The sequence below is a fragment of the Elgaria multicarinata genome, chromosome 4, assembly GCF_023053635.1.
Source record: "Elgaria multicarinata webbii isolate HBS135686 ecotype San Diego chromosome 4, rElgMul1.1.pri, whole genome shotgun sequence".
Taxonomy (NCBI): domain Eukaryota; kingdom Metazoa; phylum Chordata; class Lepidosauria; order Squamata; family Anguidae; genus Elgaria; species Elgaria multicarinata.
Genome location: NC_086174.1, coordinates 43,225,590 through 43,251,245, shown reverse-complemented (window position 1 = coordinate 43,251,245; position 25,656 = coordinate 43,225,590). Strand labels below are relative to the sequence as shown.

Sequence of the window (25,656 nt, the reverse complement as noted above, 5' to 3'; positions counted from 1 at the left end):
GTTGTCCACAACCCAGGTCAAATGAATATCTGAATAGCAGAATCTTGACCAGGTGCCTAAAAATGAGCAAAGAGGGAGCCTAGATAATGAATTCCAACACCTATGTACCACTATTGAAAAGATACTTTCATGTATACTCAGTGTACTTCGTATTGTAGTGGAACACAGAGTAAAACCTCATCTGTGGAATCCCTGCAGGTAGAGGCAATTCTTCGGCTATCCAAACTGATTATGGATTTAAAGGTTGAAACTAGCACTTTGAGGTAGGCTTGGAAGTGAACTGGGAGCCTCTGAATAATATTGGGTGTTTTATGGTTTGAAAGACAGGCTCTAGTCAAGAACACTGGCTTCTTTGTTCTGTACCAATTGAAGGTTTTGATTTCATTTATTATATTTTCAATCCACCCAATAACAAACATTCTCTGAGCAGTTTATAGATGGTTAAAAAATTAAAATATAATACCTTTCAGGAAATATATATGCCTGTTGCAGTAACCTATTCTAAATTTGACCAAGGCATTTGTTAACATTATCGAAGGCCGTTTCTATACCTGCCTTTTTTCCAGGGATCGGCCCGGGTTCATCCCTGTGCATGCAAATGACACACAGGGGATCCCGGGAGCAGGCAGGGACGATCCCTCCATTTTCCTGGGATAATCCTAAGGTGTAGAAAGACCCCAAGTCTACCTTTTCCAGAAAACAGTAAACCTGGGCACAAATGTTCCTGGCCATGGCTGCTACCTGGGCTTCGAGGAGCAATGCTGGCCCCAGGAATATGCACAAGCTGCAAACCTAATCTTTCAGGCAGATTGCAACCTTATCCAAAACAAGGTCAATACCTGATTAACCCTAGATTAGTTGATCACCTTACTGACACTACTTCTGCCATTATTTAGCATAATAGCTGAGGTGAGATCATGTTTCCAAATACTGCTTTTTAGGTGCTAACTGATGTTGATTTTAGGAAATGAGCTTTTGCCATAAGTAGTTTGATGTGTATTAAAAATGTAGAACCTTCAAGAGAGTTAGCTAGTATTTCACCCCACAAACATCCATGGAAAGCTTTATTCTTGGGAAAACTACTGTTGTAGTTATGGCATATAATGCTGCAAAGTTCTGGACCTGCTTCTTCTACTGTTTGGTAGTGCAAAAGCAAGCAAGAGGTCACGCTACATGCTCCCAATACTATGTGGGATAGACTTCAGTGTATTTTCTGGGAAAGAGAGGATCAGTGTGGTGTAGTGCTTAGAATGTTGGATTGGGACTCGGGAGATCTGGGTTCTAGTCCCCACTCGGCCATACAGCTCACTGGGTGACTCTAGCCATTCACTGACTCTCAGTCTAACCTATCTTGCAGGATTATTGTGAAGTTAAAATGGAGAGGGGGGCGGGACCATATAAGTCACCTTGAGTTCCTTGCAAGAGGTGGGGGGGGGGGGGAAGGAGGATATAAATTTAATAGTAAATACATGTTTTTGTATGTCACCTGCATCTTTTGGATTTGTATCTTGGGCATAAGTACTCAAGTGCCTCACTACTTTTTTTCCTTTTCTTTCTCTTGGTGCCTTTGTAGCTCCTTGCAACTATCTTTCTTAATTATTATTTTTTTGCTCAGATAACAGCAGTTTTTGAACTCTCCTGTGTGGCTTTATCAAAGAGATGTAATTTGGGAAAATGTAATTGCAAATGCTGTCAGCTTTCATTTCTAGACCAGTAAATTTTTATTATTTTTTTAAAAAAAGAGGAATCTAACAGCCTAGAAAAATACTTAGCATTGCTTTTAAGGATGCTATTATTATTATATGTCTATTTTATTATAATGTAAGCTATATTATCCATTTCCCCCAGGTATTGTGTAGCAAGCTAAAAGAAAAGGTTGTATTTGCAAAAGCAGTAATTTCTTTTGTATTCCATATTATTTTCAAAGTTTATAGGAATCATATGTCCAGTGATAAATTCAAACTGATTTCTATGGAGTAATAATCTGCTGCTGAAGCCTTATGGAAGTATTGTACATTAAAGTAAACCATCATTGATGGCTGACCATGTGCAGTTATAATGGATGTTGAAATTCCTTAGTTCTGGAGGCTAAAATAATGAAAGAAAGTGCAAAAGCTGGCTTTATTCATGGTTTTGAATGGGCGGTAGAAATACCGGTTCATGTTGGGCAAAACTGAATCTGAAGTCCTATTTAACGGTAGACTATGAGGAAATTTAATCACAGGCAATTGGTTGATCCCTGATATTTCTAGTGCTGTTACTTTCACATGCAGTTGATGGGTTACTAACTGCTTGATTTGGATTCTGTATCACAGCCAAATCTCCCTTCCCTCTCTACATCTTGGGGACATGTGATGACTGCATAACACAAAGCAAAGCGATTGGGCATGGCCAAAGGCACCGATGGCAGCACATGAGTTATTTTTAGATCTTCCCTAACGGCAGCTCTTCACAGAGAATCCCCAAACTGCTTTTGTAAAGCAATTGAAGTTGTTTTCCAATACATACAGGGAAACAAATTTTGTTGATTTTACCATACAAGATACTAAAGTCATATGTATTTAGAAATGTAATTTTGGTGTGAGTGTGTGTGTGTAAATAGACAATAGCAACTCATAATGATGAATTAAATTGTATAAAAGGCAGTTAGATAAAGAAGGGTGTAGGGTGGCCTGCCAAAGAGGCAACTGAATCCTGGGCATGTTTGCTTGGAAGTAAGCCGCACTGTGTCCATTAAAGCTAATACCCAGGTAACAGTGCATAGGATTGCAGCCTTAGTATTCTGTTGTAGGGCAGAGGCTGCTTGACCCGGGGTCTATATAGTTTTTCTATAGCATGGGGACTTTCCATATAATATAAACAGAAATCTGGAAGCAATTGTATTTTGGTTTTGGCTAGAGTTCCTGGCCAATTGCATATGTTGGTAGGATTTGTACATCCCTAACAAGTCCCATATCTTGTCAAGCCACTGACACAATTTCGATATAATGGAGGCATCTGGCAGCAAATCATAAGTTAATTAACCTGAAAATAGTGGGGATATGTTCCGTCCCCAAGCTGCTTCCTTGATGTCCGGACAGGGGCAGTTGGTGTTGTTCATGGGTTAAACAACCCAAGTTAACCATGGCTTGTTCTTGGGTTAACCTATGAACAACCCCAGATGCCCCTGCTCTGACGTCACAGAAACAATCTATGAATGTGTCTCATGATAGCATGTATCTAGTAGTAACCGAGCAGATCTATTAGACCATGATTTGCTGGCTGCTGCACACAGCTGTTATGTCCAGCTTTGGTCAGTGTTTGGCTGGCTGATGAAGGGATTCCAGGTTGTTATTATGCAGAGTTTTGCCATGGCATATTGATGTTTTAATAGGTCCTTATAAACTCAACCTTCTTTTAGGAGCTGCTCAAAAGAAACTGCCTCCAGTGCATGAGAGACTTTTTTAAAGTTCCCATTTTTGCAGTTTATATCAAACATACAGTGTTTTAAATTGGAACTTAAAAAGAAGTTTGGGGGAGTTGGTAGGAAGAGCTACTGATGGAAAAACTATCTCTCTCATACTTGCTCACAGCATGCTGTGTGCTAATTTCCCCCCTAAAGCCATAGCCACAACTCTTTGTGATTCCTGATGGTGCTGAGCCTCCCTAGAGATAGGAGCCGGAAGAACACATGTGCCAGTCATGGTATATGCAATGCAAAAAGATGAAAAGCATTGCTGAGGGACACTTATTTATTTATATTTATTTATTTATTACTTTTATATTCTGCCTTTTTTCCTCCAAGATTCATTCAAGGCGGCGTACATAATCCTCCCCCTCTCCATGTTATCCTCACAACAACATCCCTGTGAGGTAGGTTGGACTGAGAGTCTGTGACTGGCCCAAAGTCACCCAGGGGGTTTCCATAACCAAGTGGGGACTAGAACCTGGATCTCCTGACTCCCAGTTCGACACTTTAGCCACTACACCACACTGGCTTCACACTTCAGAACACATCAGGAAATGTAGGCAACTAGCTGTTTCAAAACACTTTTGTTGTTAATAGGCGCAAGTGGAAGGAACCCAGTTCAGCACTATCTTTTTATTTCTAGGGTAGTTGATCTTGCAGTTACCATCCTGCTGGTTCTTCTGTTTCGCTGAGGTTTTTTTAAAAGGAGATGGTCTACAACTGAGTCATGGCCCCTCTCCTGAAGTCCAAGAGAATCTATTGAGCTGGATTTCCTGCCTGCCCAGGAAACCCAATAATGTCTTTGTTGGGGAGAGAATTGGCCTTGCAGGATGTGTGCCCAAGTAAACAGTAGTTGAAACCAATGTCTGGGTTTAGGGTTTCAATATAATATACTTTTGCTTAGTTCCTATGTTTGGTGTTTCTCTAGAAGACAATAAAGAAGTTCTTCATTTTCTGTAATATCTTTAAAATGCAGTCAGTTAGTGTCATTTCATCTGATGAACGTGTTGTAAATTATTGTCAGAATCTGATATTGTGTGTACCTCTATTTATAAATGGCATCTTTTCACTCTAGCTGCACATCTCTGACTCTTGGGCCCAGCTGTGATCGCTTTAAGTTGCATATTCCATATGCTGGAGAAACACTGAAATGTAAGTGTCCACTCTTTAAAATCATCTTCTGAAGTCCTTTTCTGAATGCCTCGAGTTTTGCGGCTAGGCTGTTGATGACTGGGGAAAGTGCCTTTTCTCTTGCATTACCCCAGTAGTGGAATGCTTTCCCCAGGGAAGCTTGCGTGGCGCCTTTATTCATCTGAGGTTTTTAAACTGGTTAGCTGTGTTTTAGTTGTTGTGGCTCTTTATCATTCACTTTCGTTATTATATTGTGTTATTATATATATATTGTGTGTTGTTTATATGCTGATTGTTTGTTTAAAAAAAGCAAGCTGCCCTGCAAGTTGTAAAACTGAAGGATGGGGTAAGAAATGCTTTTAATAAATTTTGTAGAGATGCATTTCAGCCTTGTATTTTTTTCTTTGTAGCCATAGGTAACACAAAATTGAATGCTGGCAAGTGCATGTTCCATGCAGGACTGCCCAAGTGGCCTGTTGGAGGATGCACACTTAGTTGTCCATGCTCAGTACAGAAATGCAGCAGGCTATTGCAGTATTAATATATTATTATTAATATTTATATAGCACCAACAATGTACTTGGTGCTGTAGGGATAGAGCTCTCTCTTTCTCCTCTGCAAGGCCCCTGCAAAACTATATTTTTTTTTAGCAGGCTAGTAACTTTTGTGGGCTTATTTACAAGGCTAATGTATTTGTCTCACCCCTGCTCACTTTGAAAAATAAAATAAGCCCCTTTACCAATTGATTAGTCAGTCCTGTTTAGTAGTTACAGTACATTATTGTAATCACCACGATGTGTTTCCGGCTCAATAGATTCTCTTGGACTTCAGGAGAGGGGCCATGACTCAGTTGTAGACCATCTCCTTTGCATGCAGTAGGTCCCAGGTTCGATCCCTGGTATCGCCAGATAGGGCAGGAAAAGCTCCTGCCTGAAACCCTGATTGCCAGTCAGTGTTGACAATACTGGGCTAGATGGACCAATGGTCTGACTCATATAAGGCAACTTCCTATGTACCTATGTTCATTCTCATGGATTTTCCCTCCTCTGTTTACCTTCCTCCTTCATCCTCAACTCACACTTCTGGGCTTTATGGACAGCCATTGGAGTCCTCTGCCTGGACCAAGAAATGCCCAGCTTGAGCAGAGGGGCTCCATCAGCACTCCTAATGGGGCCATGGAGAATAGATGAGGGAAGGAAGACACTCCAACCCCAATTCTCTCCTTCCATGTAGTCTTTTTAAATTGTGAGCGCTACTCTCATTTGCAGCTGAAATTATCCAATTTTCTGTATGTAATGGCTTGGGGGTAGTTGATCTTGCAGTTACCTTCCTGCTGGTTCTTCTGTTTCGCTGAGGTTTTTTTAAAAGGAGATGGTCTACAACTGAGTCATGGCCCCTCTCCTGAAGTCCAAGAGAATCTATTGAGCTGGATTTCCTGCCTGCCCAGGAAACCCAATAATGTCTTTGTTGGGGAGAGAATTGGCCTTGCAGGATGTGTGCCCAAGTCCTCCATCCTATAAAGTGCTGGCAGGGGAAGGAATTGGGCTTGGGGAAGCAGCCTTCAAAGCCACTGGCTGAAAGGAAGCAAAAACAGCAGGCTCAGTTCCTTCCTTCACCCTAACTGCAAGCCCTGGCAACTGAGGATTTGCACCTGCATGCTGTTCTCTGCTGTGCAGCCCTCAGTCTCTGGAGGTTTGTGGCATGGGTATGGGTGAGAGAGAAATCCATGCGACTGCTGCATGCCTCACTTCCTCTCTTTTCCTCCCAGAAACAACCCTGCCTTTTCTCTGGCCCATTGAGGACCATGTTAGTACAGGAGTTTATCATTATATTAGCCTTTCTGAATGCTTTTTGTGGGCAGTGTTTTTCAAATGGTGAAGGTTTTCTTATAACAACGTAACCAGTTAATGCCTGTCCTTTTGTATAATGATTCTGTTGGCAAATATCAAAGGCTGCATCACTCAGACAGACAGGCATCAGTCCGAAGCTGACAATAAATTAAGAAAGCTTTTTGAAGTCAGTGGGAGAAAGCAAGTGGGAAGTGGTCAGTGAATCACCCCCTAAGCTGCAATCCAAACCCATTAAATCAGTGGTGGAAACATCTAATTCAGTGCAGTTAAGATGGCATCTTACGTGATGTGGTAGAAATTGGTTTTGTGGGTTACCACTTCTAGAGTTCATTCCGTTGCCTATATGTGATTTGCTACATTACATGGAGATCCTTGAACCTGTTAATTGTGCAAGTCAGTTGTTCGTATGGAAGAAACAGCACCAGGAAACAAAAAGATGCAAATATAGCTTTTATGTCATCTTGTACTACATGTGTTAACAATAGTTTGATGTTGGAAAATGGCCAAATGTGCTAATCATTTTCCAAAGAAGGCTATTTTCCAGAATACTGCTTATACTAGGCTGTCTTGGCAACCAGATAATGGATTATGGCATATCTGTAGGTCACCTATCTGTCTACAAGGGACATGACAGTCATTTAGTCCAAACTCCAGCTCTAAGATAGGATCTGGATATGCTTGTGCCACACTAGTGGACTATCCATTACACAATCCTTCATCCAAAAAAGTTTAATAAATCATAAAGTTCATACAAAATGAGCCACGCCTCATATTAACAGGCATTGGCAATCTTTGATGAAATATTTATTATTTTATTTATTTATTGTTGCATTTATATCCCGCCTTTTTGCCTCCAAGAAACCCAAGGCAGCGTACATAATCCTCCTCCTCTCCATTTTATCCTCACAACAACAACCCTATGAGGTAGGTTGGGTTGAGAGGCTGTGACTGGCCTAAAGTCACCCAGTGGGTTTCCACGGCCAACTGGGGACTAGAACCCAGATCTCCTGACTCCCAGTCCAACACTTTGGCCACTACACCACACTGGCTCTCAGTGTGGCATCTATGGGTGACAACCTTGGGCTGCATGTACACAAAATGATTTGTGGTTTTAAAAAAAAACCACCACAGACACCAGTTTACTCTGGAAGATGGCTTAGCCTCTTTCCATTGGCTATTGCTCTGCTTGGTATTTGAGTTTTAGTCTTGTGAATCTGGAGCCCCTCTTACTGCCTCTTAGTTTGAGGATTTTATTCCTGTGATCTTGCAGAAAGGGGGTTATAAATTTAACACGTAAATATAAATTAAACATTCCCTGGTTAAACATTCTCCTGTTCAAATGTTCTGCAAGTAGCTCTAATTGGCTAGTGTCTGACAATGGCGAGTTATTTCTAGGTTGGCTGAAAACAGGGATTTGCTTTGTGCCAGTTAGACCACATTACTAGGTCGTCCTGTCTCTTGAATAGTATGAAATGTGATAGCTCAGAAGATGGAAAACAGTCACTGGCAAAACCTACGGTGGTGGATGAGTTATGGTTGAACTGAGCACACAAAAGCTGGGAAATCATTTTTTCAACTATAACGCCAGCCCCCTTTCAAACCACAACGTGTCTCGGGCAAAGGGACCAGCACATGTGTGGCAAGTGATGAAGGACAGGAGCCCATTGGGATGCACATGAGACTATTGAACATCAGTGCTCTGGAACCTATCAGTCAACAGCCTGAGTGCTCAGACCTGCGAGGTATTATGCATGCCAAGTCAGAGTTGCCCCCTCATTTCATGTTGATTAAGCATCTCTGGGTGTCTGCTTCTGTCTCTGTACCTGAAGATCAAGCTGCTTATAGTCTTGTAGCAGTGAAGGGTTATCAGCCTGAGTGCTAGCTAACAAAGAGGAAGGTGGGGTTTAGAGAGAAAGCCAGCAACCAGCAGTACAAGGGTTAACAGTTTGCCCCCCTCCCCATTGGGCTGCACAACCATTGCATGGGTTGACGACCCCTATAGCTTATACCTCTTGCCCCTCCACCTTTTTTTCCCAGCTCTTCCAATCTTTTGTCATCAACAGAAGCTGCTAGCAGCTTATAGTATTACAGGGGCAGTACTCATTGTAGTAGCTAAGAGGCTTCAACATTCGGTTGATACGTTATAGCTGAAAATGCATCCCAGGTAATTACAAGCCAATGTATCCCCTGCCACTGATAGCTTATTAATGATTTATTTATTCATTGGATTTCTATACCGCATTGGATTTCTATACCGCCCAATAGCTGAAGCTCTCTGGGCGGTTCACAAAAATCAAAATCAACAATAAGGTGATACTATTTGTAGTTAGTGACTGGAGCTGCCTGAAATTAACTCCTGTGCTCATATAAGCAGGTAGAAATGGGGTGGAGGCTATTGGGAGGGGTGGAGCTGTTTGTCCTTGTTGTGCTGCTGCAGTCCAGTGGGGACCAAATTGCTAGCTTTCTGTTGTGCTGGGCTCTGACACCCCAATTTCCTTTTTTCCAACCACCACTTAAGCTGTTAGCTCCTTCACTGCTGACAGTGGCACAAGGTAGGGGTGGTGATGGAACAAATAGGAAGTGGGATATGGGGTGAAGACTATTGGTGCCAAGCTGTTAACCTTTTTTACTGCTGGCTTTTCCCTCAGCTGTTTTCACTCAGGCATGAGGGGACAACTCTGACTTGGCATGCGTAATATCTCACAGGTCTGAGCCCTCAGACTCACAGGTCTGAGCCCTATCAGTTGCTGACTGATAGGTCCAGAGTCCTGTGGTTCAATTGTCACATTTTTTTGTGACTCCTAATATTACAAAAGATGTTTGTGTTGTTTGAAAAAAATCATTAGGATTGGTCTGGATGGGCAGCTAAGATATAGGTGGCATGACTCCATGCATTGGGAGATGTATGGTGTATAAAAAGATTAAAGATCCGTGAAGATTTGAATGAAAGTCACAATATATCTCATAAATTTAAGAGTACTGGAATTATGGCATCAATAGAAGTGTTCCTTCTATATTTATTTATTTATTTTATTTATTTATTTATTTATTGCACTTATATACCGCTCCCATAGCCAGGGCTCTCTGGGCGGTTTACAGAAATTCTAAAATTAAGATAAAAACGAGTATACAAAATTTAAAATTCTAAAACACAGAACATACACACATAAAGCATTAAAAACTGTTAAAAAACTAAAAATGGGGTGATTAAGATGTGCCGCCATATGCCTGGGCAAAGAGGAAAGTCTTAACCTGGTGCTGGAAAGATAGCAGCGTTGGTGCTAGGCGAGCCTTGTCAGGGAGATCATTCCATAGTCTGGGGGCCACCACCAAAAAGGCCTTGTCCCTCGTTACCACACTCCGAGCCTCTCTCGGAGTAGGCACCCGGAGGAGGACCTTAGATGTTGAATGTAGTTACCGGGTATATTCACGTCGGGAGAGGCGTTCCGTCAGGTATTGTGGTCCCAAGCCATGTAAGGCTTTATAGATCAAAACCAGTATACAAAACATAGTAAATGTTTTCATGGTGATTGCACTGTAAAATGGACAAGAGAAGCTAAGGTTGATGTACTTTAATTTTCCATTTATAATATGGAAACCATGGCTTTTCATGGTTTTAATTTTTGTGAACCGCCCAGAGAGCTTCGGCTATTGGGCGGTATAGAAATGAAATAAATAAATATATTAACTACTGAGAAACACGCTTTAGGACATAAATCTACTCTGTTGCTGAAATCAGGTGCACATGTACTTTGAAGTAAACCCTCTTGAACTCAATGGGAGTTACTGCTGAGGAAACCTATATAGAGTGGGAGTATGCCTTCCCTTTTCTCCCTTTCCCAGCCAGCCACCTTTTGTTAAGGTTCCAAATCACGCTCCAATTTCAAACCTGCAAAATGTTACCAGATTGCTAAGTATATATGTGTCACAAGGTGGCACAGCAGTTCGACTGGCAAGGCAGAACTTAAAAACAAAACATGTTAAATATTGCAAATGCAAGTCATGAAAAGCATGTAAGCAGAATTTGAATATTTTCTTAATTCTATTAAAAGGGTAATTTTGTGGAAGATTGCTTTAAGTTTAGTTAAAACAAGAAAATTGCCTTGCAGTGTCCTGCATGGCAATTAATATGAATAACTATAAAGCTGTAGTACTACAGGGGACTGGACAGACCTGAGTTAAAATTCCTGTTCATCCATGGAGTTGTCTAGATGACTTTTAGTTGGTTGCTTTCTAAGCTACCTCAGAAGATGGTTGTGAAGCTGGCATAAGCTAAACCTCCTATATGTTGCTCTGAGCTTCTTCGAGGAAGGGTGGGATGCAAATGTGCTGAACAAAATATAAAAGCAATTAGAAAGCAGCATTTGGGACTTTCCCCCATGATCATTTATGTTGGGCCCTTATAATAAGGTGCAAGGTATTCAATGTTGTGAATATAATAACTTCCTGATATTCCTGATGTCTGTTTACAAATCCATGTTCTGCATGAGCAGTAAGAAGGCTTTTGAGTGAGAGCCCCACAAAAGGAAAATGGCATATGGGGTAAGCTTTGATTGGACAGAAGAAAAATTGAAAGCCATAGGAAAAGTCATACATCTTCTAATAAATTGCAAATGAAAAGGACTAATATTATAAGTGTTATAAATTATAGCATGAAACAGATTTGTGGCTGAGAGGAAAACACCTGTTAATGGGCCAAAGACATTCACAATGGCCACAAGTGGAAACTGTTTCTGTATGCAGGAACACCAAACATCCTGTTGCTAGATATGTGGCTGTTATCTTTCATGAGCAGAATAATTCTATGAAGAAAGGCCACAGAATGTCGTAATAAGAAAAAATTAAACCGTCCATAGTTTTGTCTTTTGAGGTTGGTGTTGAACATAAGCTGAAGTGTCTGCTTCCTTTGTGGCCACCGGTACATCCTCTTTGTAAGAGATCAGGTTTTTGCAGATCATTAGTCACAACAGCTGCCATGCTGCAAATCCAGGTAGTCTATTCTGGTGTATTAATCTGTTACTGCACAGTCAGTCTGTTTTCCCATAATATTTTGAAATAATTGCCTTTTTCTCCCAGCTGAAGTCATTGGGAAAACTGAATTTGCAATGTTTGGAATTGAGTTGTAGCAACACAGTGCAACTTACTAAAGTTGATCAGTAATTAGTTCACACTTTCTATCGCTGCTCAAGGAGCAGCTGAATTGTGATTTAAATGCTGCTTGCAAACAAGGATCAGAACCTGGTTTGTAAGCAGCACTTAAACCACAGTGTCTTGGTTTCAACATCAGAGGAAACAGTAGTTTAACAAATCCTGGTATCTTTCCTAAAAGGAGAGGTGAGGAAGGACCACAAAGCGCACACTCAGTCAGAAGCAAGATTGTTATGTCTGAACCCAGGCCATTGAGTTGAGAGAGATGTAATGGGTCCTAGAATTTGTGCAGTTTGGTGCTGAATTGCTACAGTATATTTGATGTGACAACTGTTTTGGAAACAGTATTTCCTTCATCTAAATGTCCCTTTGTCAAGGGAAGATCCCATCCTGTCCTAGCATTCCAAGCCATAAGCCTTCCTTCCCTTTACGGACCCTGTTCCCTAATCCATTACTCTCTTGCTCTTGCAAATTCTACAGTTTGGTTTCTTAAGACATTACAGAGGATCTGTGCTCCAACAAACCTCAAATGGCTGATGTGATTGGCCATGTTTTTGCAGCTGCTTGCTGGGCAACTCATTTGAACAGATGTGTAGCCATCCTGAAGAATGTCAATCAGCCAAGGTCCTTCTTATGTTTCTTAACTTCAGCTTTTATTTTGTGGAAGATACCAGAGTAAAGAACTGAGAGTAGACGTGGCAAAAGTGTCTCTTACGTACAGGATCTATTGCTGTGCTCTTGTAATAGATTTAGGGAATTAAGTGCCAGGTGCTGCAGTTTACACATGAGATCATGCAGATTGAATGTAAAAGGCAATGCTTTCTGAAGAAGAATGCTTATAGCCAAGTAAGCTGGTTAGAGACCTGGAAGTGAAACTTTTAAAAGAGAATATTACAACTAACACTTAATCTTATAGTACTGACACCTGCAGTACCTTTTCAATGAGTAGTTTTAACCTTCATGAACTAGCTAAAGATGTCAATATTTGTCTAAATTATTGGTGGGCAACTCTGGGAGGCCAGGAAGGCCATTTTTGCCCCCTGCCCCCCATGGGTGTTGAAAACAGGAGGGAGGAATAAAAACAAAATTGTGTCTGGAGCTGCCCAAAGAGTCAAACCTAGCTGTATTCTGGATCAACTTGCTGTTTCCAAGTGGTCTTCAAAGGCAGTCTTGTGGCGTTCTTCTTGTATTTTATTTGAAGTTGTATCACATTGTAATTATGCATTTTATTTTAGACCCATATTTTAAGGAACTAAAAGGGATAATTAAGAAATAGCTGATCCTTCTGAACTGAGATTTGGGAAACCTTTTGGAAAGGTGTAGAATTTTTATGTAAAAGTTCCATTGGGAATGGGGCTTGGTTTAGTGTTAAAAGGAAGAAATGATAGCCAGTTTCAGGCTCATGCACTTCCTCTCTCATCCTCTGGCATGGCCATGATGTGGGAGTTGAGAAGCGTTTGTTTCCATTTTAGATTAGTTACAGCCTGTTGTATTGTCTGAACCCCCCAAAAGCCTGTGATCAATCTGAACTATACCTTGTTGAAACAAGCCGACTTCTAACCAAACCAGCTTCTAACCACAGTTTACATAGTTGGCTTGTTTCTACTAACCATAGTTAAAATTAACCCCAGTTTAGGGCAGGCCTGCAAAATGTATTTCAGTCCAAGGGCCGAATTCTATTTCTGAGATGCTTTCGAGTGCTGCATTCTAGTGGGGGGCAGGACCAAAGGTAAAAGAGGTAGGGCTGAAAATACTAGCATATTTTAGCTTAAACTCTTGCTGCCAGCAACTAAGGTTTAGGAGAGGCATTTCAGTCTTTTAGAATTGGAATGTATTGCCCAGAAGCAGGGGAGGCCGCCAAACGACCGACTGATGGTTGGGGGAAAGGGGCTGTGGCCATCTGGGGAGCCCTGGAGAGCCATATTCTCTCCCCGCCCCCTCCCGGTTTAGACAAAAGGCTAAACTGTGGCCTATCCACTAGAATTTTAGGATATTTTTAGTATGTTTTTAGGATGCTTTTAGGATGTTTTTAAACAGTGTATACCATGTTTTTAATCAGTATTTTATGCTTGTTGTTGTCCCCTGCCTCGATCCAATTGGAGAGGCGGGTAAGAAATTATTATTATTATTATAATGTGAAATGGAAGCAGAGGCTTCTGGTCTCTTTATGGTCATGCTGGAGGAGGCGGGTCGGAGGAGCACATGAGCTCGAGGCTCACGAAGACTGATTCTTGTCCAAATGCAGATAGTGTATATAGACTTTATCTCCCATGGCAACTATTAAGATATTTTTCTTGTTGGCTTGTTTTAGGGGATATAATTTTTAATGCCCACTATCCAGAATTACCACCGGACTTTATCTTCGGAGAAGATGCTGAATTCCTTCCTGATCCATCAGCCTTACATGTAAGTACATTAATGTTTGTGTACACACAGCCATGGCCTAGAGCTCTGGAATGAGATACATCGGGCCTCCTTTGTGTAGGTTTTTAGATGACATGCAAAGCTTGCCTCTTCCAACAGGCATTTGGTGGTGGGGATAAGATGATTGAGTGTTGTTCTAATTGTTAGTGGATACTCTGCTGGGTGTTAATGTGCTGTGTATTTTAACTGTATTTTGCTAATGGTGTGATTGAATGGCTTTAGTTCTCACTAATCACCTTGACCTTTTCTTTGCAGAAGCAAGCTAAAATACACTAAATAAAAAATAAACAGAAGATAGGCTATACAGGTTTTTTTGCTAACCTTGCAGAGATTTTAGTCTTGTATTTTTCCTGTTGTTTGAGTGTATGCACATTATTTTACCCTCTAATTAATGTAAATATAATTTTATCGCTACAGTATTTGTGTTGGAGATAATCTTTCCCATCCCAAGATTAGATGTTGAGCAATATGCTTTTTGGAATTAGTTTGAATGCTGCTGTGTATCATATATAGTATCTTCCCTTAACAAAAGAGTATGGACTAAGCCATGATCAGAGAGGGGGGGGGGAAGGGGGAGAGGCTGTTCCCCTCAGAAAGGTTCCAGGTCCTTTCCTGAATTTACAGCTTGAAATTTAAAATGAAAGCCTCTAATCCTTTCCTTATTGCTCAGTTAAAACGAAACTTTCTTGTGCCTGTCAATGCTTTGCTTAACTTGTTAATGAATGAAAGACACTGGCATAACTAGGAAGCACATGCCACTTTAATTTATTTTTAAATAAAAGTAAACTTTATTTTAAATACTGTCCAGTAACTTTAAGCATATTTTAGACCAGTTTCTTGCTGTTCTGTATTGATTCGCCCTCCCTCCAGTGTATCCTTTAGACCTCTCATCATAAAATTTCTTGCAATGGGCCTAATTATAACTTGCTCTTTGTTTTAGTGAACATTGCACAGACTTTAGAAGGGCTTATTTGCTGCCCTTTATTAATAACTTGAAGCATGGAAACAAATCGGGGAGTATGTTCTGGGCTGCATGTTAGGCAAGGCTGTGAAAACTGAAGAGTTAATGACACATGTTGTTATTCAGGACAAACATGCTTTGGGGAAGGGAGGATGTAAGAGTCATGTATGTTAGATGGATAACGCTTTGTTAATTGGCAGTGTGATAATAAATAGTGTTGCTGAAAACCACAGGCAAAAATTTTGACTCCGTTGTGCAAGGCACAAAGCAGATCATCCCTGCCTTGAGGAGGTGTTTTTGTTGCACCATGGTTATATTGATGGGGAACAACTATACTGTTTCCAGTAACAATATATCTGAAATAGTGCTATGTATACGGAGGAAGGATGCATTATTCTGCTTAAGGGAGGATCATTTTACAGCTCTTCTACAATGTTTTTATATTTTTAATCTTGTTTTTATTTTAATTTTGATCAGGGAGCCATGTTGTTAGAAATATTCATGCTCTTGTTCTCATGCCAATTTAATTCCTGACGAGCAGATATTATGATCTTATTGTTTGTTTCCATTATAAAAACGCAAACTGGAATTCTGCTTTTCTATAGAAGTCTTCCTTATTCCCTTATTATTATTAAGGGTTGGTTAGGGCTGGTTATGGATTCTTTGTTCATTTTGGTGCAGTTAAACTTAAGGTTAGGTAGTCAATTTGTTAAGTTTGATATCCCCCTCCCCCTTGCTGCTCCACACACATGCGCATACTATCATAGAAACACTATGCTAACTTTATGTATGTCAGTGTTGCCTTGAATATGGTAAAATTGGTGTTTTGTCCTCATTTTTTTTTCAACAATCAGGATTGCTTTCCTGGGTGGTTCACAATTTTTGTGAACTGCCCAGAGAGCTCCGGCTATTGGGCGGTATAGAAATGTAATAATAAATAAATAAATAAATAAATAAATAAATAAAATTAACTAGCCCAGTCATTATGGGGCATGGCCTGAAAGCCCCTGATGCATCATCCAAGCCTGGATCTGGTCAGTTGCTGCAAGAGAGACTACCTAGGCCAGCCTTCACAAACCTGGTGCCATCTGCCTATGGTTGGCTGGAGCATGCTGGGAGTTGTAATCCATCACATCTGGAGAGCACCAGGTTGGGGAAGGATGGCCCAAGGAATCCTGTGTATGTTGTCTTGAGTTCCAGGATGGAAGAAAGTTAGGATATAAACTTTAGTAAAGTTTCTACTAGTGTTGATGTTGGAAGAAGTAATCTTACCTTCTGATATGGTTGGAACATCTGAAGATGGTAAAGGCTTGTTTTCATATTTCCTCCCGCACTTGCATCTCTTGTCAGGAGCCAGAAGCACTGACAGACAGCAACAGCTGATACCTGAGCAAAGAAGCCCCAACTCGTGAGGCATTAACATCTGGCTGTTCTGGCAACCACTTCCAGATCACATTTGTTGCCTCTCAGACCTGTTATGGCCTAAAGATTCAAAAACAGGGTGGTACTTGGAATATCTGAGGACAGGGGAGAAACCTGTATGTACTTTTGCCCCTCCCTAGTAACGTCTATTTTATTTATTACCGTATTTCTTCGATTCTAAGACGCCATCGATTGTAAGACACACACTAATTTCAGTACCACCAACAGAAAAAAAGCTTTGATTCTAAGAAATAATAAATGCACCTGCGATTCTAAGACACACCCCGTTTTTAGAGATGTTTATATGGGGGGAAAAGTGCGTCTAAGAATCGAAGAAATATGGTATATGATAATAATACTGATAATGATAATAAAATGATAATATACTGTTTCTGTCTGTCAGCATCATAGCTCCAAGGTCGTGTAATCTAGACACCTGAAACTTCTCATTTATGCCTTTGGGACCCTAGGGCTGTGCTCCTCAAAATTATTTGGCTATATGGTTGCCCTTTGCCCACTAAGGTAGGGCAGTACCCCTCTGGAATAGAGTGAACCAATCCTTACCTCAGGGGATTATGGGTATGCACTATGGCATGAGCTGTTCCTAGGGGTGCCAGTGGCTACAAGGCAGGTACAGTGTGTCCAACGCTGCATACCTTTGGCTTAAAGGCTTCGTTGTATTAAACTAAGGAATTTTCCAACCCATGTGGGTCTGTTTGCTGCTTCTGGTTATATTATAGATTAGTGGGTTGGGCATAAATACTCCAAATAAATAAAACACTTTGAGGTTTCATAATATATTAAAACTTTAGACATTGTCATGGATTTGAAAACGTTAGGCTTCAATATTCTAAAGGATATACTTGTTGATTTTTGAAGTGCCATGTGAATCTTTGTTTTGGTGCTGAATTGCTACAGTAGATTTGATGTGACAACTGTTTTGGAACTGCTGTAAACAGCTGACTCTGGAGAATGCGGGCGGGATGGGTGCGTGGGAATTCCAATTATTTAGTTTATATGTTCTTCACAGTGATAGTTCTTACATCTACAGCTATTCCCATATAAATAAAGAGTGCAGACTTCTTAATAAATGCGCCTTTGAGGGGAAAATTCTGAGCATAGATAAAACAAAATTAAACTGCTACTTTAAGATTAAATTTATCTTAATATTATATTCTGTGTTAAGACCACCATTTATAGCAATGGTCATTGATCTGGCTATGACCAGTAGGCTAAAGATCTTAAGTCATGATGGACAACTTCATGAAAATTTGCAGTAACAGTGAAACAAGCAAGTGGTATGTGAGAGAATATTAGGAAAAGGGTTGAAAATGAAACAGCGAGTATAATTTTATATAAATGCCAATGTGGTTGCATTTGGAGTATTGTATACACCTCATCTCAAAAGGGTTGCAGTTCTTTCTGTTGGGTTATTGTGCCAGAACTTTTCTCTCTCTGGAACTCTGTTTGTGCTCAGAAACAAACACACATCACGCAGGTCTTACACAGCAGAGCTGGTTTATTTCCTTCAGGCTTCTGTGCAGTTCAATTCAGATCAGTTCAGATCAGCACACTGAGGCATACACAGAGAGCAGTGATTATAGAGCAGTGATCAGTAAGCAGTGATCAGTTCCATTTTACACAAGTGAGAAACTATATACAGATCTACACAATTCTTATCTACATTACATACAGCTGTGATGAGGCTAACTTAGAATCTTGGCAAGGTTCCCAGAACAGCCTCTATCTCAAGGTAATTGCCCACAGATAGACTTTCTCTGTTTAACCCTGAGATAGCCATACACACACAATTTTAATGACTAAGCAAGTATTTCTTTCATATACTTAACAGTCCTCCTCTTGCGCATGTTGTTTAAATTGTGTTACAATCTGAGACCCAGCTTTAAAAGCATCTCTTTGTGTTTTACCATTGATACTGGTTTTGTGAATAAATCAGCCAACATCATTTCAGATGGACAATATTCAAGCTTAATCCAGCCCTTCTGAATTATATCTTTCACATGAGAATAACGAACATCCACATGTTTAGTTCTTGGTTTACACTTTTCAGATGTAGCCATACTAATACATGCCTGATTATCCTCAAATATGGTTACTGGTGTCTCAATTTCCAACCTTAGATCAGCAAATAATTGTTTATACCACTCAATCTCATTACAAGCCAGAGATAAACTGATATATTCTGCTTCTGCACTAGAGGTTGCTACACAATTTTGTTTTCTTGTATACCAATCAATCAAGGATTGATTGTAAAAGAATGCTGCTCCACTGGTAGACTTTCTATCAATTGCGTTAGCCCAGTCAGCATCTGCATAAACACAGAAATTTCCATCTTTGTGTGTAGATATTTCCAATTTGTGATTAATTGTACCTTTTAGATATCTCAATACACGTTTTACAGCTGTCCAATCAGTTACAGAAGGTTTTGTCATTTTTCTGCTTAAAAGATTTACAGCAAATGTAATATCTGGTCTACTTAGGTTTGCTAGATAAAGTAAACTTCCAATCACACTCTGATATTTCTGTATGTCTTCCATTTCAGTACTGTCTGTCTGATTTTGAAAATCAGTGACCATAGGAGTGGCAACAATTTTACAATTCTCCATGCTGTGTTCTTCCAGCAATTTTTTAATTTTGCCACTTTGTTCAATCAGAAATGACCCTGTGTTAGAATCTTTTGAAATTTGCATTCCCAAATAACTTTTCACTGAACCAAGGTCTTTTAACTCAAAATGTCTTTGCAGCTGGTTTACAAATGTGTTTTTCTGTTCTTCTTCATTAAAAACCAGTAACAAATCATCTACATAAATCAGCAAATACACTACATTTGAACCATCCTGTTTTGTGTACAAACAATGATCAGCTTTGCTTTGTTTAAAACCCATTTTGATCAATACATTGTCCAGTTTCTTATTCCAACACCTTGCTGCTTGCCTCAAACCATATATGGATTTTTTCAATTTACAAACTAACCCTGGATTTTTAACAAAACCTTTTGGTTGAGTCATGTAAATTTCCTCAGTTAAATCTCCATATAAGAAAGCTGTTTTGATATCAAAATGAAATACATTCAATTGTTTTTCTGCTGCAATTTTTAACAAAAGTTTTACACTTGAGTATTTTGTTGTAGGTGCATAAACTTCTTCAAAATCTATTAGATATTTTTGAGCAAATCCTCTTGCTACCAATCTTGCTCTGTAACGTTCCACCTGTCCTTTCTCATTTTGTTTTACTTTGAATACCCATTTACAGGTAATGGCTTTACGACCTTCAGGTAAAGGTACTAGCTCCCACGTTTCATTTTTTTCCATTGCTCTGATTTCCTCTGACATTGCTTCATGCCAGCCCTGAGCTTCTGTAGGTTCCATTTCCTGAATTTCCTCAAATGAAGTAGGTTCATAGGCTATTAGTAAAGCTCTATGAGAAACCTGTTTGCTTTGGTATTCATCTGAATAACGAATTGGAGCTTTGCGTTCCCTTTCTGGTCGCTTTGGCATAGTTACAGGCACAGTTTCCTCCTTTACAGTTTCTTCCCCCTCCCTCTCTTGCTGAGATTGTTCAGGAATTTCTTCTGTTTCTACAGCTTTCTGTTCTACAGGCAAATTTACATACTGTTTTGTTTCCTGCATTTGTTCATGAAAAACTACATCTCTGCTCACAATTACACTTTTGTGATATGGAGACCACAAACGATAGCCTTTTGTTTGTGTATCATATCCCAACAGTTTACATTCCAAACCTCTTTGAGCTAGCTTTCCTGGTCTGTTTTCTTTCTGAATATGAGCAAAACATTTACTTCCAAAAACCCTTATATGTGACACTCTAGGTTTTCTTTTGTAAAACATTTCATATGGAGTTTTTTCATGTACAGAGTGGTAAAGCCTGTTTAACAAATAATTTGAGGTGGACAAAGCTTCTGCCCAGAACAGGTTAGACAATCCTGACTCTTTCAATAGAGCTCTTAACATGTTCTGCAAGGTTCTGTTTTTCCTTTCTGCAACTCCATTTTGAAATGGTGAATATGGAGCAGTAAGGTCATGTTGTATACCCTCATCACTGAGGAATTTTTTTAATTGGTTGCTAAGAAATTCACCTCCCCGGTCCGTTCTTAGATTAGCTATAGGTTCTTTAAATCTATTTTTACTCCACTTAACAAAGGCTTTAAACTTTCCAAAAGTTTCACTCTTCTGTTTTAACACATACACAAATCCAAATCTACTGTAATCATCAACAATAGACAAGAAAAATCTGTTTCCTCCTTGACTTGTCTCAAAAGGACCTGCAAGATCTGCATGAATTAATTCAAAAATTCTTTTTGTTGTTCTCCCACTATGTTTTGGAATGTTTGACTTATGACACTTGGTTTCACTGCATACATTACATTCTACATAGTTAGAACATGGTTTGATTTTCACCCCTTCACACAATTCTGGAATCTTAGAAATTGTTTTATAGTTAGCATGACCAAACCTTTTATGAGTTAAATGGATACACTCTTGGTGTGGTTTGCAATTGGCTATTGTTTTTGTTGTGACTTTGCTGGCTACAACTTCATTTTCTGTACAAGTATTAATCACATACAAAGATTCTTTCATTATTCCCTGTACACACACCTTGTTTCCCTGTTTTATAGTACAATTTTCTTCAGTAAAACAAACCTCATACCCCATTTCTGTTAACTGAAACACACTTAGAAGGTTTGTTTCTAATTCTGGTACATATAAAACACTTTGTAGTTCAACTCCCAGACAATCAAAATATACATTACCCACACCACAAATCTGGATTTTTGTTCCATTTGCAAGGGTAACACATTTTTGCTCTGAAGTAGAAGTTTCCAAGGTTACAAATGAAAGTTTGTCTTTTGCCATACTTATTGAAGCCCCAGAGTCCAAAAACCAAGGATTCATTGTCTCTTTGACTCTTGCTAGAAGACACTTCTTTTTTGATTCAGCTTCATTCATGTTGTTTTCTTCTCTCCACTTTGCTGTTGACTGCTTTTTCTTCTTGTTGTTGCAATCCCGCCTTAAGTGTCCTGTGGAACCACAGTTAAAGCATTTCCTTGCCTTTAATGCAGCCACCACATCAGAAGTTTTATGGCTTTGTTGAAATTCAGCCACAGGATGTTTAAGGCTCTGTTGTTTTGAAGCTTGTCTTCTTTCATAGGTTTCCAGTAGTTTTCCAGCTACATACTCGAGGGTTAAATTTTTCTCCTCTTGACTTTCCATCATGGTGACAACCGCGTCGTACGATGAATCAAGACTTGACAAAATCACATAGACTTGGTGTATAGTTGTAAACTCCATCCCTCGTGCCCTGAGTTGATTGAAGATTTCTCTCATGCTTTTCAAATGGTTTGACATAGACTCCCCTGGTTTCAGCTTCATTCCATACAGTTTCCGGGTTAGAATTATTTTACTGCCCGCTGTTTCTCTTTGATATACAGCTTGTAGCGCATTCCAGCACTCTTTTGATGTATTCAAAAACTGAATGAAGGAAATTTGAGAGTCTTCCACAGCTAATGCAATAACTGCCATTGCTTTTGCATCGTCCTTAAACCATTTAGCATTCTGTGGATCTGCTCTATCTGGTGGATCCTCTGTGACTACATACCACAGTTCAGCCTGAATCAGATACATTTGCATTTTGTAAGACCATAATGCATAGTTAGAGTCATTCAGCTTTTCCAACAATTGATGCAAACCAGACATATTAGCTCCTGCCATTCCCTCTGCTTTAGGAATTTGTATCTCACCGTCCTCCTGCTCAGAGTCCTCCTCAGAGTCAGCCGACTGAGATTTTTCCTCACTTTGCAGCACTGGCTTTAGCTTGATGTCTTCCTCCATCAACAGTTTTCTGTTTTAGCAGACTCCTGGTTCTGGTTCTGATACTGCACCGTTCCCATCAAGTTCTGGTTCTTCTGCCTGGATTAGGCTGGCGAAGGCTGGTCTAGGCTAGACTGGGCCCATAACCTTTGTTGGGTTATTGTGCCAGAACTTTTCTCTCTCTGGAACTCTGTTTGTGCTCAGAAACAAACACACATCACGCAGGTCTTACACAGCAGAGCTGGTTTATTTCCTTCAGGCTTCTGTGCAGTTCAATTCAGATCAGTTCAGATCAGCACACTGAGGCATACACAGAGAGCAGTGATTATAGAGCAGTGATCAGTAAGCAGTGATCAGTTCCATTTTACACAAGTGAGAAACTATATACAGATCTACACAATTCTTATCTACATTACATACAGCTGTGATGAGGCTAACTTAGAATCTTGGCAAGGTTCCCAGAACAGCCTCTATCTCAAGGTAATTGCCCACAGATAGACTTTCTCTGTTTAACCCTGAGATAGCCATACACACACAATTTTAATGACTAAGCAAGTATTTCTTTCATATACTTAACACTTTCCAGTCTTCCCTAATCTGGTGCTCTCTAGAAGTTGTGGACTACAATTCCCACAAATTTTACACTTTACATTTTAAATATGTATCTAGAGTTGGATCCAATCCTGTTCTGTAAACAGAGGGGGTACTTTTCCCCCTCCTCCTCCTCCCTGCCAATCCCCTTTCCTTTTGTGTCATGTCTTTTAGATTGTAAGCCTGTGGGCAGGGACTGTCAAGAAATACTTTTGTAAGCTGCCATAAGAGCCTTTTTTGGCTGAACGGCGGCATAAAAATCCTTAAATAAATAAATAAAAATAAAATACTTCAATTTGCAGAAGTGAATCAGATTCAGCAGTGGCTCCTGCACTGCTAACTTGATGCTTCTGCAAACAGAAGTGGGTGAGGTGATCTTCACCAATTTCTTCTTCCTCCTGCAATCCCAATACTATCTTCTATGCTATTCCAGATGGTCCCTTAACTTTCTGGCTCAGTTTTTTTGGATGGTATTGGGGATTTCAGGAGGGAGAAAGAATTGGCAAAAATTGCCTCCTCCCCTTCCATCAGTGGGAATGTTCTGTTCAGAGAATTCTGCTCTGCACAATTTTGAATTTAACCTCTAAAATATCTTAAGTGTACCCTGGAAGACAGAAACAAACTTCAAAGTGGTCTTGATAGGCTGGAGTGCTGGGCTGAAAACAACAGAATGAAATTTAATAGGGATAAATGCCAAATGCACAGTTACGAGATGGGAGATACTTGGCTCAGCAATACTACAAACATGAAGAATCTTGGAATTGTTGTAGATCGCAAGCTGAATATGAGCCAACAGTATGATGTGGCTGCAAAAAAAGCAAATGCTATTTTGGGCTGCATTACTAGAAGTATAGCTTCCAAATCACTTGAGGTACCGGTTCCCCTCTATTTGGCACTGGTTAGGCCTCATCTTGGGTATTGCGTCCAGTTCTGGGCACCACACTTCAAGAAGGATGCAGACAAGCTGGAACATGTTCAAGGGAGGGCAACGAGGATGATCAGGGGTCTGGAAACAAAGCCCTATGAGGAGAGACTGAAAGAACAGGGCATGTTTAGCCTCTTCAAATACTTGAAAGGTTGTCACACAGATTAGGGCCAGGATCGCTTCTCGATCCTCTCAAAGTGCGGGACATGGAATAATTGCTCAAGTTACAGGAAGCCAGATTCCGGCTGGACTTCAGGAAAAACTTCCTGACTGTTAGAGCATTACCACAATGGAACAAATTACCTAGGGAGGTTGTGGGCTCTCCCACACTAGAAGCCTTCAAGATGCACCTTTCAGGTATACTTTAAGGTGGATTCCTGCATTGAGCATTATAGGCCCCTTTAAACTCTACTATTCTATGATTCTACATCTAAACATGAAAGTTATGAATACATCCTGAGACTTTCTGTGTGGTGGGAACAGAGTAAATTACTGAAGGAAAATTCATGCACCTGAAACGGTTATTGAATACGTAGAGAATGGAAGTGTTATCAGATCATCAAATTTTATTTTTTGCTTTTGGTGTGTGGCATTGGAGTTTGTAGGCTGATTGGCATAGGGAAAGCGCTGTACACTTCTGGAAGAGTTGGCAGCAAAAGAGAGATGATCACTTTAAGAAATCTGTGCTGGAACCAAGGTGGGAAAGTGATTGTAAAATAGTCTTACCTGATGGTTTTGCCAGTCATGTAGCCAAGGTCATATCTAGCAATGCCAATCAAAACTGTAAATATCTAGTAGCTTTAGGATGATAATATACTAGTGTAACTGTATATTTCCATAAATAACAATCAATTTGCAGATGTAAGACCTGGAATTTTGTAACTTTTTTGGAAAGGTCAGTGTTTTTGAATAGATAAAAGCTCAACGCTGTCTTGATTGGTCTGCCCATCCCAAATTGCCCCCTTTGCATTTGTAGCATCTTTTATTTATTTATTTATTTATTTATTACATTTCTATACCGCCCATAAGCCAGAGCTCTCTGGGCGGTTCACAAAAATTAAAAACATTCAAAGTATAAAACAACAGTATAAAACCATAATATAAAATACAATATTAGGAATTGTCACAGCCCCATTGTGGCTGTTGTTGACACCTGAAAATCTTTATGCAGCATCTTTATGGCTTTGTAATGTCAGACTTGGCACCCTTTGTGTCTTTGAAGCCTTTGCTGAGACAGTACATAAATCCAGGCCTTCAAGCCCTCATTGTCTCTCGCCTCTTCTTGAAGCCGGTTGTGTACATGAGTCATTGGGTTCCTCCCGCCATAGGTCCTATTGCAAAGTCAAAAGTTCCCTTAAGGAATGCATAGCTTGAGAATCTGGGAAAGTTTGTACACGTGTCTGAAGGAGTCCATTTGGTAACATTGGTAGATTTTAAAATGCTCCAGAATAAAATGTTTCATTTTTTTTAATGAAGCTTTTACAGTGTATCTGTAAATAAGTCAAATAAGTCAAATCTCTCTCTTCCTTGCATTTTGAACTTATGTCATTTTTGTGATTAATCAGTGAAGAAATGATCTACATAAATTTCATCTTATTAACTGCTATCAAGGGGCTGATGTCTTGTGTTTCCTGACATTTATTTTCCTTGACAATTATTGCACTTAATTTCCCCCTCCTAAAAATATGAAAAAGTACACTAACTGAAGATCTTGCTGTTTTCTGTAGTGCAGCCAGGAAAAACAGTAGCAAGCTGTCTTCTTCAAAGTCACGTTCCTGGAAGATATTCCAGCAACCTGGATCCTTAAGCACATTCTTAAGAAAAACAAGTTCAATTTAATTAAGAAACTATTTGCTTATTCTCTTATTGACAGGAACAAATCAAATCTTATACTGATTTTTCCTGTGTTT

At 39.8% G+C, this 25,656-nt stretch overlaps 1 protein-coding gene across 1 annotated transcript in view; it reads left to right on the top strand.

The window, feature by feature from the left end:
• BABAM2 (BRISC and BRCA1 A complex member 2) overlaps nucleotides 1-25,656 on the top strand; it is a 167,140-nt gene that overhangs the window by 6,544 nt on the left and 134,940 nt on the right. Inside the window, exons 3-4 of the mRNA XM_063124170.1 lie at nucleotides 4,524-4,600; nucleotides 13,889-13,983. Of these exons, the coding sequence (XP_062980240.1) occupies nucleotides 4,524-4,600; nucleotides 13,889-13,983 (172 nt within the window). The remainder of the gene's footprint in view (nucleotides 1-4,523; nucleotides 4,601-13,888; nucleotides 13,984-25,656) is intronic.